Here is an 18,077-nt window from a genome sequence, read left to right as displayed (position 1 = left end):
AAAGCAGGCCATTTTATATGGTTGTATGGTTAGAGGACAGATTAAGAACCGGATGCGCTCTGATCGGGAGGCGGTTGGTCAATAGCGTACATGGTTCCATTGACAGGGAAGACGCCTCGGCCTTCGCGGCGCTACCGCTCACCTACCATGGTGTTTGTATCTAGTCCTACAGAGCGCTCTAAACATTATTGAAGAGCTGCGCGTAGAAGCGTATTGTCTCGTGCCTCTCAATGACAATTGAAGAATCCTCGATCGATTTTACTATTCATCTTCGCAATTCCTGGAGCCGGAGAAACTTTGGGCTCGTGCGACTAATAACAATCACGGAAGCCAGGAGAATTTAATAATGCATGATGCTTCTATTATTAGGATATATGGTACACTATAATACATAGAGATCGACGAAATGCAGTTTCAAGCTTCTAGAACGCTGTGGACACGGTAGACATAGCTCCTCAAAGAGGCTTATCATACAACACGTTGGCGTCCGAGAATTTATCTGCGCGGCGCTTTGGAGGCCTGAGACCCAGCTCAGCCATCTGACTCCAAATGCGATCGTGTCTTCTTTCCCACCGCTCCCGTCTTTTTTCCATTTGTTCAGGCGAAGGCCGCCATTTGCTCTTCAAGATCCGTCTGATTGCTTCCGGAGAAACCTGAAACTGCTCAGCTAGCACAGGAGTGGTGAATCGATCCGGTGCAACAGCGTGGAGGTGACGAATCCCCTCCAGCGCGTCGGGCGATAGCTTCTTCGGCGGGTTCCAGCCCTCCTTGAATTTCTTCTTCAGAGCTTCCTTTTGGTTTTGCCACGGCTCATTCTTTTTCTTCGACTTGGAGAGGACAGAAAGACTGGATGTTCGAAGTGCTTGTGAGCGTTTCTTATCAGAGGGCTCGTTTGCAGCTGGCTTTGGTCCGACCGTTTCTTCTGAGGCAGACCCTTTCTTATTTTTCGCAAAATCGGCGCGAGGGGAAGAGCCGACAACCTCACACGGATCGCCTGATGCTGTTATTTCGCCAGCGCCAGACTTGGCTGGTTCGTCCCGCTGTGGCACACTGCTACCATTTGCAGCGCTCGCAGGCGTATATGGTTGTTTGGATGAAGTAGGTATATGGTCGGCCAGGGTCAGCGAGCTGAACTGTCGAGCCCCTCTGATCCGGCGATAGGCCAAGGGTGGTCGTTGCAAGGCGAAGAGACTTTTGTACTCAGAACGAGGTCCAAGATCGGCGGCGAACTCAGAGCGAAAGACATTTCGCAATAGGGTAGGAAGACTGAGTCTTGAGGACGCGACACATATACTGTTTGCCATAGCAAGGACTTGTTTCAAACTATTTCAAGAAAAATAGGCAGATATCAATTAAACCTGGCAAGAAAAGATTGTTGTTGGGATGGAGCAGTAAGGAATACTTTGATTGATTGAAATTCAGCGTTGCTTCTCGAAACGGCCTAGAACAAATGCTATTGTGGCCTGAGGCAATAACAATATCATGTGACTGTTCAGCGAGTGTATGCCTCCACAGAATAGAATAGACGATAAAAGTCTGATGCAGGCCAGCACTAGAACATTTGGAAAGTAGAAGTAAACATGATGATAACTGCTAGAAGAATTCTTGTATATATGCTCTAATTATTAACTATGCTTGTGTGCAGCTCGATGCTTCGATTACTGTCAAACGCATAGGGCAGGGTTCAGGGCAGTAGACACCTAAGGCTTGGAACCCTGGAAGCCTCAGGTGAGCCTTATGCTAACCTTGTCTTGATGGCAACATTATCATTCGCTTTGAAAGTCCCGGGGTCCCTGGAAATTGAATTTTATGCCAGTGAGTAACGTATGCGATTAACAATCTCTAGATGTACATATATTCCGATAATTCTGTAATCCCTTTCAACCCTTGACCAGAGTCTCCATCAACTCTCATTGACAATGAAAGTTCAAGCAAGGAGAGAGCTCATTTCCACGGCTCAGATTAGTTTAGTGTAGATCACCGCAGCTACCTTGATGGTTCCCGCGCCAATCTACAAATCTGTAGAGCTTTAGAACCAACCTAGTCTACTTTCAGGATTAGAATACAAACTAAGATGCCCGACGGAACCAGCTTCAGAACTGAAAGTTCAATGAGAATATGAGACGTCAGTCTTCCAAGGCCAGGGCTTGGGAAACTGCTTGTCACTGTCTCATACCCACATTCCCATTCGCCCATCCATTCTCTGCTGAGAGGGATCACTGGAATGTGCTGCTGCTAACTCGAGCTGGAGCTCCCCTCCTTGACAGTGTGTGTGCACTCAGTAGACGGGTGTATTTACTCCTGCTTTATCCCTATCACTAAAACCTTTTCTTTTTCTTCTCATATTTCGCTCTTTGGCTATGTCACTCCTTTGAATACGCATTGTGATATTTTTTTTTTTTCCTTTCCATTCTCTGGGCCCATGCTCTTTCTCGACCTTCCGATCACTCTCGTTCATTCTTTCCCACCACTCCACTCTTCGTTCAGCTGAACTCAAAACTGTGGTGATCGCGAGACGCTCTTTTGCTGTATCCCATTCTAACCCAAATTGACCGTCCGCAAACTATCGCTTTACTCGATCGTTACGGAATTCGCTTATGAGCGCGGCTGATAATACCTGCTGGATGATTCCGTTGACGGTAGCTTTGAACGGCGATCCCAGCGTCACGGCAAATGCAAACGGGCTTTCTAGCACTCTAGAGGGAACGTGAATATTCGCAATCTGAATTCGGATTTAAATGGGATGGCGAGTGGTTCATTGACAGTCAAAAGCAAGAATGCTGGCCCGGGTTCTTCCCTACGCATCACACCTTCCAATTCGCCTGGTCTGAGAGCTCCCCGGTCCCCTAACAAGACCTCCTTGCACCAATCTACCCTTTCCCTCCGGACGGTTATCGGCACGACCGCGACAGACCCGAATGGCTTCTCAAGCCACGATCAAAGCAGATCGTTTGCGCTATGCGCCGGTTCGGCGGCCATCCTTGCAGAGCTGGATGATGAAAACAATGTAAACCAGCGCTTTTTCAAAGCACGGCCCTCCGCGAGCAGCATCAATCCCGTTACGTCTTTCTACAACCAATCCACGCCTCCATCGACGCCCGATACGAGAGCAAAATCGATATCCAACATCAGAGCAAATGCGCACAGCAACACCCACAATGGATCTCCGTCCAGTGATCTGGCCGAGACTAACAGCCCGCGATCCTGGTCATCGAGGGAAAGGATAAAGGCGGTTACCAGTGTGTCAATCAGCCCAAATGGAAGATTTCTTGCTGTAGGAGAGGTGGGTAACGTTTCGTTTTCTCTGCACATGTGAAGAGAGTGGCTAGTCCGCTAATCTGAAATCAGACTGGATATACCCCCCGAGTCTTGATATTCTCTACGGCGAAAGACGCGTCCCCGGAGGTTCCCCTGTCGATTCTGACCGAGCACACCGTCGGCGTTCGCAGCCTCTCCTTCAGCCCTAACTCCCAGTACCTCGCCACCCTCGGAGAGGTGAATGACGGTTTTCTCTTCGTTTGGACTGTAAGTCTGAAGTCCGGATCGGCCAAGCTACATTCGACCAATAAGTGCATCAACATTGTTCGCCACATGGGCTGGACGGGACACAGTCTTGTCACGTATGTTGTTGGGCTCAATCCCTGCTCGTTACCGGCAGCAAGACTAACTAAGGTGGCAGCGTTGGCGTTCGACATGTGAAGGTATGGCGCCTCCCGGAAGCAAGACCTGTATCGCCATCAAAGTCCCGCCTGAATGCGGATCCGGCCATCAGTTCCCCCGGCCTGGCCCCGAAAGCGCTTTCGGGACGAAACTGTCTCCTCGGGCCTTTTGGGACTTGCGTATTCACCTGTGTTGCAGGCATATCAGACAGTGAAGCTGTAGTAGGAACCGAAGACGGTGCTCTCTGCCTCCTGGACGACAGTGAGGTATCTCCAAGACTATCCCTGATCAAGTACGTGGGGTTCGGCATCTCCTCTTTGACAATTGATCCGGATCATGGTTACCTCTGGGTCGGTGGTCGGGAAAAGAGGATGCAGAGGTTCTCATTGGAGTCACTCCGGCCGACGAGCCCAATTTCGCCAGAGCCGTCTGGTCGAATCTCAGCGAGTAAAAAGGCTAAGGGGCCTGCGATTACTTGTATGGGATCCCTTGGATCACATCTAGTGACCGTCAATTCCAGCAAAGAAATCCAGATCCACCCGGTAGAGCCAATAAGTAATGATTGCGAGAGACCACTTGCGATTACCGCTCATAGAGATGCGGTCCTCGGCATTTTTCCGTTACCAGACCTCAACGAACTCCAAGCAAACTTTTTCACGTGGTCGTCCAACGGGACCGTGAATTTTTGGGATACAAAGGGCAGGTGTAAGGACTCTAGGACAGTCACGGTAGACCAGCCTCTGGGCAGTGATGAAAATCAAACAAACGAGTTGAAAATCTTGAGGGCGACTCGAGATTTGAAGTTGTTCGTGTCGGGAGATAAAATGGGTGTTTTGAGGTATTCAACACTCCTGCCATTGAAACAGACAGCATAGGGAGCGAGATATTGACCTTGAGCTTAGGGTCCTTTCGGGACAGTCATGGAAATGTGTCAATCAGATTCGGGCTCACGAGGCAGAGATCACAGATGTGGCTCTTCACTTAGACTCCGAGTCCTGTCTCATTGCCAGCTCTGGTCGAGATCGCATGGTTCAGCTTTTCCGTAGCACTGAAGAAAGCCTGGAACTTGTGCAGACCATGGATGATCACGTCGGGTCAGTGAATCAGTTACTTTTCGTCAAGAATGGCGAGAAGCTTCTCTCGTGCTCCTCAGATCGCACAGTTTTCATTCGGGAACGCATGACTCGAGAAACCGGCGGAGAAACAGCTGTTGCATATCTGGCATCCAGGGCCGTTATTCTTAAGGCATCTCCGGTTTCCATGACTCTATCTACAGAAGATCCAAATATTCTGATCATATCCACTGTCGATCGTTGTATACAACAGTATGATCTCGACTCAGGGAAGCACATTCGCTCTTTTCGAACCACCGATTCAGATTCAAGCGACACCGTGGTCATGACTGCTCTGAGCATGGCTTCCCACCTTCCAGGAAAAAGTCCCTCGTTGCTTATCGGAGTCGCAAGCACGGACAAATCAATTCGCGTGTACGATATGGAACGCGAAGCGCTTCTTACAGCCGAGTTCGGCCACGCCGAAGGCGTGAGCGATGTATGCTTGTTGACCAGAGATTCTGAATGCACCGGGAAACCGTCTAGTCGAACACTTGTTAGCGCTGGTATTGACGGTGTCGTCATGATATGGGATTTACTGGTGCAACCGCAGCAATCTCAGGATTATACCCAAAACAATCTATCCGAGGAAGAAATTGACAGTATGTCAAAAAATCTGACGGTCTCCAAGCCGCCTCTGCGCAAGATTTTATCCAAACACGAGCTTGCTGGATTCCAGCGGCAGGACAACATCACAGGGACCCCAACTCCTGTGCGGGACTCCTCACAGTCCCTGGCTCGCAAAATTTCCAAAATCTCACTCACACCTTCTTCCTTGAAGAATGAAAAATCGGCACCGGCTACGCCTTCTCCTTTCTCAAGGTCTGACCGTCGCTCTCCCCCTTCGCACTCTCGCCTTCAGAAGTTGCGCAAGTCACCATCCCCAGCCAGAAGGTCAACACCTGGTAAAAAGCTCAGCAACACAAACAATCATGCTCGTCGCATATCACTGGACTTCCGCTCCCGTGGGAGAATCTTGTCAAAGAGCGAATCTGGAAGTCTAAATTCATCTACGGAGCAGGTTTGCCGCACATTGAAGGCTTACAGGAAAAAGCTGCACACCTCCACAGAGCCTCTCCACTCCCATAAAGAATTGGAACGAGAACTGGACCTAACACTTCGAGTCCTGGCTGCTCGGCCTAAAACTTGTGGAAATGTCGAGATCGAGACGGACAGCAGCGGAAAGGAAAATGACAGAAAGCAAAATTCCCTACAAAGTCCACATCGAATGCACTCGGCTCCTAGTTTGCGCCAAAACGGCGCTTATCAGCGCTCGAGAATTGTACGTTCTAATGATAATGGTGAAAATTCCAGCGAATAGCGGATTAGTTGGTTCCAGTGTCTTGCATTTCTCATGCATCTATTCGTCCTCTTTATTTCTTTCACCTTCGCCAGCACTCCTATTCTGGGTCCATCGCATAGTTTTGTTCGACATGGCATATCACCCTTTCTGCCCATTGCACAATGCTGTGATTCATTTTTCGGTCTTGCCGTTAGCTACGGGCAAAGCTCGATGGAGTTTGAGGTTGGATTTATCACAATCTTTTGCATCTTATTTATGGATATGTGGTCAACCAGACAGACACTGGAAGCAATTTACAACGAAGAATTTCCTAACTGGCCTCTGTGGTCCGGTCTTTCTGTGAACCTCTTCGAAGCCTAAGTATATAATCAAATTGTGAAGTTCCCCGTAGCGTAATATATAAGCGAGTTAACCTCAACCCGTAACTCACATAAGTTTGGCATAGTTTTGCCGCAACATTCTCAACAGCGCACCCCCATCATCCTTTACGAAACCAGCCAGCGTAAACGCAATCTCTCCCCATTTTCGACAGACCTCATCAGCTGAGGCAAGATACAAATCGACCGCTCTATTAAAAGCCATTGTTGCCAGCCATTTGAGCTCATCGCTTGGGTATATAAACACCACGTCTGCGTCTGCTGAGCTATCACGAGCTAGGACGATAGCTTGCTGAAGGACTGACTCTGCCAACGAGTAGACTTTTGCCTCTACGGCTATTTGAAACAAGCACCGTAGATACTGAGGGAGTTTCTGGTGGAAGGCCCCAGCACTGAAGGATGGGGAGGGCGAGAAGTGGAAGATGCAGATTATATCCTGTGCCTTTGTTAGATTTACTACTGACGCCGGACGAGGTCGCTTCACCTTGACAACCTGTGCGGTGTCCGGAGCTGGCGCCCCAGTGCGGAGGATGCAGTCTAGGAATACCGAACAGAGGTGGTCGTCAAGGATCTTGTTGGCTCTCTCGATTATGTCCGGGATTTCGTTCCATTGTTTGAGATTGATGGCTGCCTCGAAGTCCAGGGCGATCAGGAAGCGGTGCTTATGCATCCATGCCTCCCGTTCGGGTACGGTGTTGCATGTATCAAGTTGAGTTTTAATATGTGTTTCGAAGCGCTGGACGGATTGGCGGATTTGCTCGTAGGCCTAGGCATTGTCAGTCCGCTGTATCGCAAATAAATGGCTCGAAATAACGACCTTCGCTGATGAGGGAGCACGACCACGGGCCTCGGCTATCAATTTGTTGGATTTGACGTACTCACTAAGGAGATACATGAAGGCTCGGTCTTTGAATCCGGTCTTTTTATGGTATAGCTCTGTGAACTGTGCCGGTGTTAGGGGAATATAGCATCGTTCTCCGTGGCGAGGTTACCTTGAGGGATATGTCTAAGAGGTGTAGGACAGGCTCCGAAAGGCAACTTCTACGTATGTCAAGGGCTACGTTGTAGCTCTTCGTCGCAAAAAAATCTAGTTCACTGGCTGAGTAGAGTGGCAATCTCCCTTCGCTGTTGGCATGTTTCAAAGCTAATTCGGCTTAGTATTCGAGCTTCCTTTGTATTGCGCTGAAGCTCACCTTCCTCAAATGTTGATATTAGATGGGCTATTGAAGACGCATTGTCGCGGTCCTCTGACTCCAAGAGTTGAGAAAGCAAGATCATGCAACGAATTAGCTCAGTAACATTCGCCAAAAACAGGGTAACACATACTGGAACAGTGTTGAGGCGGGTACTTCCCCAGACGAATCGTTGTCCATGCCTGCTATAAGCCTCTGAAGACACTCAATCGTAAATCGGGTATTCCCCGAGCGACGAGCCTCTGCAGCACATGAAGAGAGATATATCTTTCCCTCTTGCCCTAACTCGCTCAACGCACTTAGACATGTTTGCCCTGGAGTTCGGTTAGATATTTGATAGTATATAACACTACGCAGACATACCAAGAGTATAGTCATCATCCCATGAAGCCACCCCATACAGCATGTACAACGTAGATGCTGAGGCTTTGCATTCTTCGAGGTGTCTAACAATGGCTTTATGCGCCTTAAGTTTGCTTGGATCGTCTCGGGAGCAGGAGATCAGCTTCCTGTCAGGACCATGTTGAGTATTCTCTCTGCAGAGGACGCTCCCGGGCCACAAGAATGCATACCTTAGAATTTTGCCTCTACTGTCCGAGGATATTTGGAATAGAGGCTGTTCGAGCAGGAATTCACAGCATCGCTCTGCGTGTGACATGTCTCCCATAGACATCGTTGCATCAATGTGCTTCCAGAACAGCTGCGTCCACAGTCAGCAATTGCAGGCGTATACAAGTTCTACATGGATTCACAATCAAGCAAACGTTGGTCTCCTCTTCGTTGAGAGGCTGTCGTCCAAAATCAACCAGACTTTGAGTCACATCTTTCAATACAGCGATGCAATCGAGGGCACAGGGATAATATTCGGTCAATGCCCAAACAAGGCTGATGAAGACGCGCCCTGTCCAACCTCTTTTGTCGGAAACAGTAAGCTTGTCACACAACAGCTGCTTGATCCTTTCTAGGAAAAACTGGGGTCTTCCTTGTCAATACCAGTATGCTAGAGAACAGTACGTGGGACCCTACCTGGATTCCTTGAGCTTATGGATGAAGTATAGGATACTGTTTCTCCTTTAGACGATGAGTATGCCAAATTAGGAAAAGAAACGTACGTCTTTAGATCAGCGTCGTTTAGCTTCAAAGCAGCAATGGCGCGTCGAAGGACTGAAAGACTGGATGAGTGTGGGAGACATGCAGGACATGGCTGTCTTCTTACTTTCAGCATATTCATCGTAGTCGGAAATATTCTCGTTACTGAGAATCTCGAGTTGAAGAACATGAGCTTCAAATGCATCATCATATTGCTGCAAACTGTCAACAGCGATATGATACATTTTTCTTCGTCTTACACTTTTCAAGCACACCACTGCTCTGTGAAGATCACGCTTTGCGTCTGCCGTGTCGAGCCGAATACTGACCCAGGCTGCAAGCCATCAGCTCACTCAAAAGTACCATTGCCTCATGGCAACTCACCGAGAGCAGTCAAAATCCGGAGCCTTTTATCCTTCAGGTCCGAATTGACTTGTTGGTTTTCATCCTGAAGAAGCTCGCTTGAGCTCAAAGCTCTTTCAAGCCATCGAGCTGCCACATCAAGCTGCCGACGTGAGATTGCCTGTGCCCCAACTTGATAGCAAATATCCATAACAGTCTCTTGATGTCCGCCTCGGCTCGCTTGCGGGACCTTGGAGAATAAATGCTCTGCAATATCGGATCTACCTTGCAGCCAGGACTATGTCATTAAAGTCAGCTACTGCGAACATCATGCGTGAAGTGCTCATTACCAAGTAGACCCGCAGCATGTAGTATTCCGTCATGTAGGCTTCGATTTTAGCTCTGTAGTGGTTACTCTGGTTTCTAGACATATCATTTAAGCGAGTAGCCGCTACACCAATGATCTTTTCGCTCAGATACAAAAGTCCTTGATCTGCATCCAATACCATCATCAGAGCTGAAACTTTGCAAGGGATAGATGAGACTCACCCATACAAGTACGCGCTGCTCTTAAAGCAAGCTCAAAGCTTCGGCCGTTTCCTAGGGAAAAGGCTTCAGAAACGGTCACCTATTCACGTAGGTGGACTCATACCTTGACTGTGGGTAGACGTGGCACAATCCAGCATTGCAAAAGCAAGAGCTTTCACTGCAATGGTCAGAACTGCTGCAGCTGAAGCAAGCTGTGAAGTTGTCAAACCTTTACTCAGTAGCCTCAGCGCGGAACTGTCGGCAGAAGCGCAAGTTGCCATTAGTTGCGTGCATGTATTCCATAGCTTCGTTCCTTCAGTATCCAACCGACGCCGTAAGGTTGATGAAGGTGCCGTTGTGAAAAAGGGCATATCGCCGAAATAGTTGTCAAGGAGTTCAACCGAAGTATCCGGCATCAGGGATTGTTCAGAGGGTCTTGCATTGGAGAGCCAAGTTTGTATTTGCGTAGCGAGCGCTGATGGACGACGAATAATTAGAGATCATGGATGGAGAGCATGGCAGATTATACCGTGGACTTACCTAGGATATTGAGTGATCGTTCTTCAAGATCCTTGGATGTCATTGTTCCCATACCACAACGGTTGCTACTGTGGTTGGACTGTTGGAACCTTGGCTGTGCTACTTGGATGATGAGAGCAGCGCTTCTACTGAGAAACTGGCGGTATATACTGAGTAGAAATCTAGAAAACTGCAGCTGCTGGGTGATATTATCAATTTCATGGCAAACTGGCGTTCACCTGACTGGACTAGCCCATAGTCAAAGGTCAAGACACATAGACATGAGAGCATAGGATACATAACCACTCCGACACGCAATTAAGACAATTCGTTCTTCGAAAGCTTTGGAGGATATGTAACAACTTTTTTTTTTTTTTCTGATAACCGTGCAAGCGTCACAGAAAGGATATCAAACAACGTTCTCTAGTAGCACTCATATGGACGGGCCCCAGAGCCATAAATGAAGAGAATGAGAAAAAGGACGACCGCGAGAACTATGTACCGGAATAGTTCGAATAACAAAGCCTGATTCTCCTAAATACGCCCGTAGATAGACCAATTTTCAATTTCAGATAACAATTATTTGCTTCTTCGTTGTGACGGTAGAAAGTTGCCAATTATGAGCGAAGGACTAGGTGTACTGTTAGCAAATTCTCAGGCATGCAACGGATGTTCGTGAGCACTCACATATTATGATTGTCCCTCCGAATTGTGAAAGAGAAGCAACACTGAATCCCATTCCCAGGATTATTCGAATTTGGATTCTTCAGTGTGCAGCTTGTGAGCATCGCCTTTTGAGTGTTGTCGAACGCAATAGCGCCAAATTTCTCCCAGTAGCTCACGAGCTGATCCTCAACAATGATCTCGTGGATTGCCAGCTTGCCATCTCGCAGACTCTCTATTGGCACGCCAATAAGTTCTGCCATCTCCTTGTTTCCGCGGAAGATCTCCCCCGTTCGCCTCCAGCAGCAGGCGGGAATCGCCATACTGGCAAAGACACGGTCATATTCCATCAGACTTCGTTCGAACCACATCTCCACGAGAATGAGTTCGATATCGGTCAGGCTTTGCATTCTCTCCCTGAATTTAGGTCGGAATTTGTCCAACTGACGCAGAATCTTCTGGCGAGATGACTGCTTCATGTTCTTTTCCATGTATTGGTTCAAGCGAGCGTAGCCTTTCACATAGTTAAAAGGTTTCAGAAGACCCGCATCGTATTTCGCTTTGAGAAGCTTGTTCATCCGCTCTTCAGGCGGGTCTGAACCTGAAGGGTCCGCCGCAGTCATGTAATAAGTCTCTCTAGCCTTATCGTTCACCACCGTGGAGCTTGGACCTTGGACGGAATCGTTCTGAGGCGGTTGACTCTGCGTTGGCTGAGGGGGCTGAACTTGCTGCAGTAAGGCCGTATTATCCAGATTGGCCATTGAATTGATCAACGTTGGATCGGAGTACATCCCTTGTAAATTATCATTTGGGAAGATTCCCCCGTCATCTAGAAGGCTGCTGCTGAGAAAGTCTCCCAGGAGGTTGTATTCGTTTGTGACTTCTGGGGCATTGAACATGTACGATGGGTGGAAAGTGTGCATATCTTGGAATTGGCTTTGTCCTCCGAGCCAGTCGTTGTAGCCCAGCACTGATTCTATCATTAGCACCTGTCAGAAAATACAGGCATTCGCCTTAGGACTTACGCTGTTGGGAGTTGGGGCCTATGCTGGTTTGCGCAGAGGAGGAGGGGATGTTGTTATGCTGCACAGCACTGACAGAGGAAGGGGGAAGGGCGATAGTTCCATCGGCAAGGATTTGCTGGCCGGCAGAATCTTGAACATCAACGTTTCGAGGCATGCTTTGAACATTTGAAAACTCATTGTTCGAATGACCCTCCTCTTCAGCAGTTGAATGCTCGTGTTCGCTCCGCGCCCGCTTTGAAGGCTCCCTGGGTTCGTCATGACACAAGTGACCTATGTTGCGCTTTATACACCGCGTGCACGGCCGCTCCTTTTTTTAACCCACGTAAAAAGTCAGCTAAAAACCTTTCGCAAAATAGAAGCCTGCGATACATTTCACGGAGGCAAGCTGAAGGAAATGGATCAGGAAGGTCGTACCGAATCGCAAGTCATATGCTGTGCCACATAAGGAAGTACCCTGCCGTTAGCAAATGAATTCTCGGAAAGTAGACTTTATAGTGACGATTGAGAGTCGCGACGCCGGAGAGCGTAGTGGATCATGAATGTACGGGGTCAGCAGGTAAGATGTGGGCTTACCGATCGTCGACAGTAGACGCATGCTGCAGAAGTGTTGGCACGGTGGTCAGCAACGTGGTCTAAGATGCGAACGCGGGGAGCGGCCGCTGCCAGAATCCTTGCAAGATGCATAACCAGGACAGTTTCTTACCATGATTAACTTTGCGACGCTTTTTGGGGCTGGAGTGAGTCCCCGCGCCGCTATTGTCAGCTTTCACCGGTGGTGAGGCAGTATTCTTTGAGCCCGACTCCATTCTGGACGAGTCGCCTTCCGCCATATTCAATTTGACATTCTCCATTGTACCATTACGCGGCTGTTCATCCGGGGCTGTGCCCGTCTGCGCGGCGCCGTTCTCCGTCATCGATCGCTTTGATCTGGCCGGGCGCAAAGCGGTTGCGCAAAGTTCGGCTCGCTGATGTCGCTGTTGGTGGTAGGAACACGAAGGAGCAAGTCCGATGGCGACCTGCAGACATCGAAGATCACGTTAGAGGAAGATAAATCAGACGCATTTGCAGAAGCAGATAGCAGGTGCCTAGCTGCGAGCTGAGGGGTGCGAGGACGACGAGCAATTGTGATCGCCTTATTGCTCAGATTTCCCCGCCGAGATGACTACTGACGGCCGGGCGGGCTGCCCGTCTTTTTTCCCGGGCTCCTCCGCACTTGGGGAAACCACCGCGGCGGAACCGTTCCTGCTTTCGGGATGTGGTGCCTCGGGCATGAGCCATTATTGCAGTCCATCTACCTATTATTATCAGCCATCAGCAAACGGAAGCTGCAGGGCCATGTGCTACAGGCTGCCTCGGTCTGAATCACGTTGTGTTACACAAACTTGGTACATACTAATAATTATCATTTGTACATATTTCGAAAGTGACAAAAACACTTTGGACTTTGGCAGGCCAAATGCTCTGTTCGGCTATTGAGAAACATGGGGTATCATAGGAATCCAAAGGCAAACCAACTATAACCAACAACATCTATCCCGTAGTCTGTATTGAGAATGCTCCCATCTGCTCGGTAGACTAAGGCTGTGGATGGACATTTTCATGCAACCACTGAATATCGTTGAAATTTGACATGATGTGCCGAGGTAGCTACACCCCATTTGGCGCTGTGTTAGGCGACGAAAGCATCTAGGTACAAAGTAGTACCTTCAATTGTACTTTATCGGATCTAAACCCTGCTATGGTCAGCTACTCGCATTTGGGCCCTCTCTGATCAGGTGAGGCCTGATTCTTCCGTTTCCGCTCATGCGCCAAAGCTGCTGTTGCACAACTGCAGATTGCATGCGAAGATCGGGCATGATCCTTGTGACGTGGACAAGTAGACAGGACGTTCTGAGGTGTCTTGAAGCATCAGTAACACCTGTTCGATTGGGTTTGCCACGAATTTAGGCTTGAAGTCAGTCTGTGGAATTGCTTCCTTTAAGCGCTCAAGGCCAGTTTGACGGTAAGAGACTCAGTCAATTTGGCTGTGGTAATATAGGCTGCTTCAGTCAGGGTGCACCAGGTGCTGAGAACAGACTGAGGGCTGCTTCCGACCGGGTGAGCGCGTCCTTCAGGCCAGTGAGAGGGGCGACGTTGTTCTGCATCGATTTCAGATGCCCGTTCAATTGATTCAACAAGCCTGAGATTTCCGGATCGTTGTCCAGCTAGAGATGGACGTCAGAAAAATGTCAGTCATTTGAAAAAAACATATTTGGTCCATACCTCGTCAAAACGTGATTGTGAGTCTTTTGCTTCCAGAATTGTAAAATGAGCCGCTTGGCCCTGAGTCTTGGGGATATCATCGAGCTGCCGTAGTGCCGGATGCTCCTTCAAAAGGATGAGCGACATAATCTATGACCGGAGCGTTTCAGGAGACTCACATTCTTCATCTGCCGTTTCCTTTCTGCTTCGGCTCGATTCGCGTTTTTCTCCATCTCTTGCAGTTGTTTTGTTTCTTTGGTCAATAAAGCCTCTTCCCTTTCAATTTCTGCCTTCAAGAGATCAATACTATCGGTCATAGTTGCTAAGCTAGATTCAAGAGATACCTGGACTCAACATCAGTATGGCACACACAATTCCACGAGAAATGACATACATGCTCATCCAACGCCGCTTCATAGTCAAACACCGATTCCTTGGTGACAGGAGGAAACGGCATTCGCGGAAGTCGCTTTCCGAGACTTGAAAATTGAATATGTCAGTCAATAATCACCATACGTCTTGCAATTCATGATCACAGGACAGATTCAGTGCTCAGCAATCAACATACTTCCTAACAACTGCCTGCACAGCCGCCTGCGCTTCGATGCGTTTTCGCTCATTCTGCTGCCGCATGATAACCGGTCGTTCAACCGCTCGAAACATATCACGAATCTTGTCTTGAACGGGCTCAGGGAGCGTTGTCCATTTCGACTTGATAGTCCGCTCGGAAACCTGCCGGACTTGGGGCTTCAGGTACGCGAAACGCTTGTTGCGCGCTGCATCGTCATGCGCGTCGCTTTCTCTGGAACGCTTTCCCGTTGGTGGCATTGCGCTGTTTTCTCAGCTCCTCAATTTAAACTCCGGAATATTTTAAATCGTGGATGATGGGATACAGAGAGAGTTTGTTATTTCATGTCTGCCAAGGAGGGCTCTTGGTTGGCCGCCAACAACGCGCTATGGTACTGTCACATGCTTAATCAGCTGAGGACTAACCATTGTTGAGCCAGTGTGCGGGGGCACAATCAACGGTCTGGAAACAATAATCGCCAGACCTATCTATGGAGTACCTCTCCTACATAGTATCTATTCCATAGCACGAGAATATCCTCTGAAGGAGAATGGCTCATGGTGTATTCCTCAATGGCTATTTTTTACAATATCGCAACAGGTATGAAGATATGTTGTTGCACCCAAACACTCTCACTGCGGAGATCGTCTGTTCTATATCTCTGAGCTATCAGCATAAACAATCGGTGCGTCCTCAGCGCACTCTCGACATATCGTTGATCAATGTATACACATTGGCCTGAGTCTGGTAGTATTTCATACGATATCGAGATATTTCAAGGGTATAATGCTATATACCAGGAATATAAATTAGAAGAAACAACATTATTGTGGCAGCAAGTGCAAATGATGCTGGTACCTGATTCCAGATCCGCTGGAAGGGAACGCCTGCGTTTTCCTCTGGCAATGGTGCACACTCTCAAATCGCTAAAACGCTTCAATATAGAGCAAGTCAAAAATAAAGACCATGTCTTGCAGGGATTAGAAATGAAAAGATATCGTCATCGCGTAACTGCCTTCGGTGATCATCGCGGCATCACTAAGCCGTTCATCGTCTTCAGTTCTGCTAGTTGTGCCTTGAGCATTTCGTTCCCTCGTAAAATATCCTCGAGCCAGTCAGCAGCCTGGGTGAGCATTGCGCTTTTGCTAAAGCCTCCGCCCTTCAGCCCAGGCACAAGTGTACACAAATCGTCAAAGCCTTGCCGAATGAGATTCCTGCGCTTTTGCTCTGACAAAATGTGATTGTTCCTCTTCTGTTCCTCTGAGAGATTCTCGCGGGCAGCTTTTCCTCCTTGCTGCAGCTTGGGTTTTCGGATTGTGTCAGTTGATGTTCGCCTTGGTTTGCCACTAGCTGAGCTCTTCGACCGTCTTGATCTTGGTCTCGTGCTATCTGCGTCAGAGTGTTCATCGTCTTCTTGCTTGATCGAAGTCCTTTGTCTTTTCTTTGGCTGCGAATAGTCATCTAGGGCGTTATTGTATTCTCGTTGTAGGCTGTTGAGCGGAACTGGCCCGCCGGAATCACCCCAATGAGAGTTGTAACCACCAGTTGTCCGCTCCGGGCTAGGAGCTCGAGTATTCGCAGCGCTGCTTTGAGGTTCAAGGCACTCCAAATTCCCGAGCAATTCCTTTGTCCGCTCTTCTTCATTCGGTTGATCAGGAGGCGCGATGTAACCTTGGTCCATAAAGCTAACATCAGAGCCCCAATGGAGTGGGCGTACCTTTGCTGATGCTTGCTGTTCGGCAGAAATCGGTTCCCGTACGTCAAATAGCATCTCCGAGGTATGAAAGCCAACAGGCAGACGCGTATGGGTAGCGCTTGGCTGTTTGGAAGATATGTGGTTGTTGGACTGCCGAGTCTTACCGTGACCGTTTGAAACAGAATGGTTGAAATTGAGATCTGGCATGGATGAGAATTGCTGCTGTCCGAACCCCGGGTTGATGTCGGACCCAGCCATCCCGTTCTGATAGAGCATGGAAGCTGCGGCGAATATGTCCGAGTTCGCGCCCTGATTATTTGGTACCATGCCAGATTTATCTATTCCTCGATGGGAAAGTGATGGTTGTCCAAGCGAAGTAGTGGAGCCTTCAAACGTAGGCGGCAGTTCAGTGGACCACTCGAAATTGACCGGATCGAGGATTTTATTGGGCTGGTTGCGCAGCCAAAAATCATCTGTGAAATGACTCGAGTTCATCGTAGTGAAGAAATTATCCAGCATGTTTGATTCATTGTCATCAAGAAGCGCAGGACCCGGAGGTGGCGCGGGTGCAGGTTCGTATGGGGTGTCCATAGGCGATAAAAACGAATCTAAGACGCAAAATCAGTTAGACAAATGGCAATAGAATGATTCCTCTCGAATCACATACATCCAAAGGGTCCGAGTTGAGCGTCATTCTGCCCAGAACGGGAGTTGGGATCTTTCATAGTCATTATAATGTGTAAAGGAGCGACGGATTGGAGGATTGTCGTGATAAAAGCGTCGAAAATGATTGCTGACTTGGTGATCTCAAGCAGGCCTGAGAGAGAGACAAGATGCGCATGCCTCGAATGGCCGTGATCTCGGATCGCAAACTAGATACAGCCAATACGGTAGCCTGCGGTTTAGAGGGTCCCAGAGTTTTCGAAGCAGCAAGAGTGGCTAGATACTGCGCCAAAGAAAGACCGAGTGTTGTCTGTTCAGATATTGTACGAAATATGATCAAAAGGTAGGAACGAGACTTGATCGCGGGGTACACAGTACGTTTAAAAACTGATAACAACGGGTATCATACAGATGATCAATAACACGACAAGATCGTTCCCCGCATTCGAATTCATGTGCAAAAAGAGGAAGATGCAGAAATATGACGATGGGAATCTGGAGACAGTCTCAGACAGGTACATAGTTTGGCGGAGAAGGCTGTCGGTCTTTTCGAGTCGATCACATGCAAAAATTCGTGCGCTCCAGAGGTCGCGTGACGTAACCATATTACCAAAATTACGCCTCTCTTCTGGGGATTTTCGTGTGTAGGTTGTTGTACCTTAGTAATTTACTGTCATGGATATCCTCGGAACAATTTCCCAGAGCAGAAAGAGCAGCGATGGCTTCCAAACTGTCATGGAACTGGTTTTTGAGCTGCTTCTCCCAAACTCACTCGCAAATTATGGGAAAGTTTGGTAGTGGCTGATTTTAGATCTCTTTGATCATTTGAATTCTAATGTTCCAAGACTAAGGCTTGGGAGACCTCAGCTTTGTGTTCCTGCTACGCCGTACTTACGGATGATCGTCGTCGGCCATTGCATCGCCTAGTCTTAGTTCTTACGTTTCTGCCCCTGAACCAGTCTTGAACCAGTGACTGCTGACAACTCCGGGGCAGTAATTGACTAGTCAAGCGGCTCAAGCCTATCAGTGTCTTTGAATTCCCTAAGTTCTAGTCTAAGGACCGAGGTCGAAATTGCCGTTGCACGGATCCACGGCAGA

The 18,077-nt window shown here is 48.5% G+C and overlaps 6 protein-coding genes across 6 annotated transcripts; 1 reads left to right on the top strand and 5 right to left on the bottom strand.

Moving 5' to 3' along the window:
• Positions 1–455: 455 nt before the first annotated feature.
• rrg9 (mitochondrial ribosome assembly protein RRG9) lies at positions 456–1,304 on the bottom strand (the record flags this gene model as incomplete). The annotated part of the gene is made up of 1 exon (XM_043286688.1): positions 456–1,304. The coding sequence occupies one exon, from the start codon at positions 1,302–1,304 to the stop codon at positions 456–458; it is 849 nt and encodes a 282-aa protein (XP_043142623.1).
• Positions 1,305–2,743: 1,439 nt separating this feature from the next.
• Positions 2,744–6,093, top strand: Aud_001187 (WD40 repeat domain-containing protein; the record flags this gene model as incomplete). The annotated part of the gene is made up of 4 exons (XM_043286687.1): positions 2,744–3,283; positions 3,349–3,620; positions 3,680–4,498; positions 4,563–6,093. The coding sequence occupies 4 exons, from the start codon at positions 2,744–2,746 to the stop codon at positions 6,091–6,093; spliced, it is 3,162 nt and encodes a 1,053-aa protein (XP_043142622.1).
• A 408-nt stretch (positions 6,094–6,501) lies between these two features.
• On the bottom strand, positions 6,502–7,347 carry Aud_001186 (uncharacterized protein; the record flags this gene model as incomplete). The annotated part of the gene is made up of 3 exons (XM_043286686.1): positions 6,502–6,888; positions 6,937–7,218; positions 7,270–7,347. The coding sequence occupies 3 exons, from the start codon at positions 7,345–7,347 to the stop codon at positions 6,502–6,504; spliced, it is 747 nt and encodes a 248-aa protein (XP_043142621.1).
• Positions 7,348–10,702: 3,355 nt separating this feature from the next.
• On the bottom strand, positions 10,703–13,089 carry acuM (gluconeogenesis transcription factor RDS2; the record flags this gene model as incomplete). Its single annotated transcript, XM_043286685.1, has 5 exons — positions 10,703–10,754; positions 10,811–11,756; positions 11,812–12,081; positions 12,515–12,827; positions 12,982–13,089. The coding sequence occupies 5 exons, from the start codon at positions 13,087–13,089 to the stop codon at positions 10,703–10,705; spliced, it is 1,689 nt and encodes a 562-aa protein (XP_043142620.1).
• A 770-nt stretch (positions 13,090–13,859) lies between these two features.
• On the bottom strand, positions 13,860–14,880 carry Aud_001184 (uncharacterized protein; the record flags this gene model as incomplete). The annotated part of the gene is made up of 5 exons (XM_043286684.1): positions 13,860–14,015; positions 14,074–14,178; positions 14,232–14,396; positions 14,447–14,531; positions 14,621–14,880. 5 exons carry the CDS (start codon positions 14,878–14,880, stop codon positions 13,860–13,862), a joined length of 771 nt encoding a protein of 256 aa, XP_043142619.1.
• Positions 14,881–15,644: 764 nt separating this feature from the next.
• Aud_001183 (basic helix-loop-helix domain-containing protein) lies at positions 15,645–17,047 on the bottom strand (the record flags this gene model as incomplete). Its single annotated transcript, XM_043286683.1, has 2 exons — positions 15,645–16,924; positions 16,984–17,047. 2 exons carry the CDS (start codon positions 17,045–17,047, stop codon positions 15,645–15,647), a joined length of 1,344 nt encoding a protein of 447 aa, XP_043142618.1.
• Positions 17,048–18,077: the final 1,030 nt, after the last annotated feature.

The sequence above is a fragment of the Aspergillus udagawae genome (assembly GCF_001078395.1).
Source record: "Aspergillus udagawae IFM 46973 DNA, scaffold_1, whole genome shotgun sequence".
Classification (NCBI taxonomy): domain Eukaryota; kingdom Fungi; phylum Ascomycota; class Eurotiomycetes; order Eurotiales; family Aspergillaceae; genus Aspergillus; species Aspergillus udagawae.
This window is presented reverse-complemented; position numbering and strand designations above follow the sequence as displayed.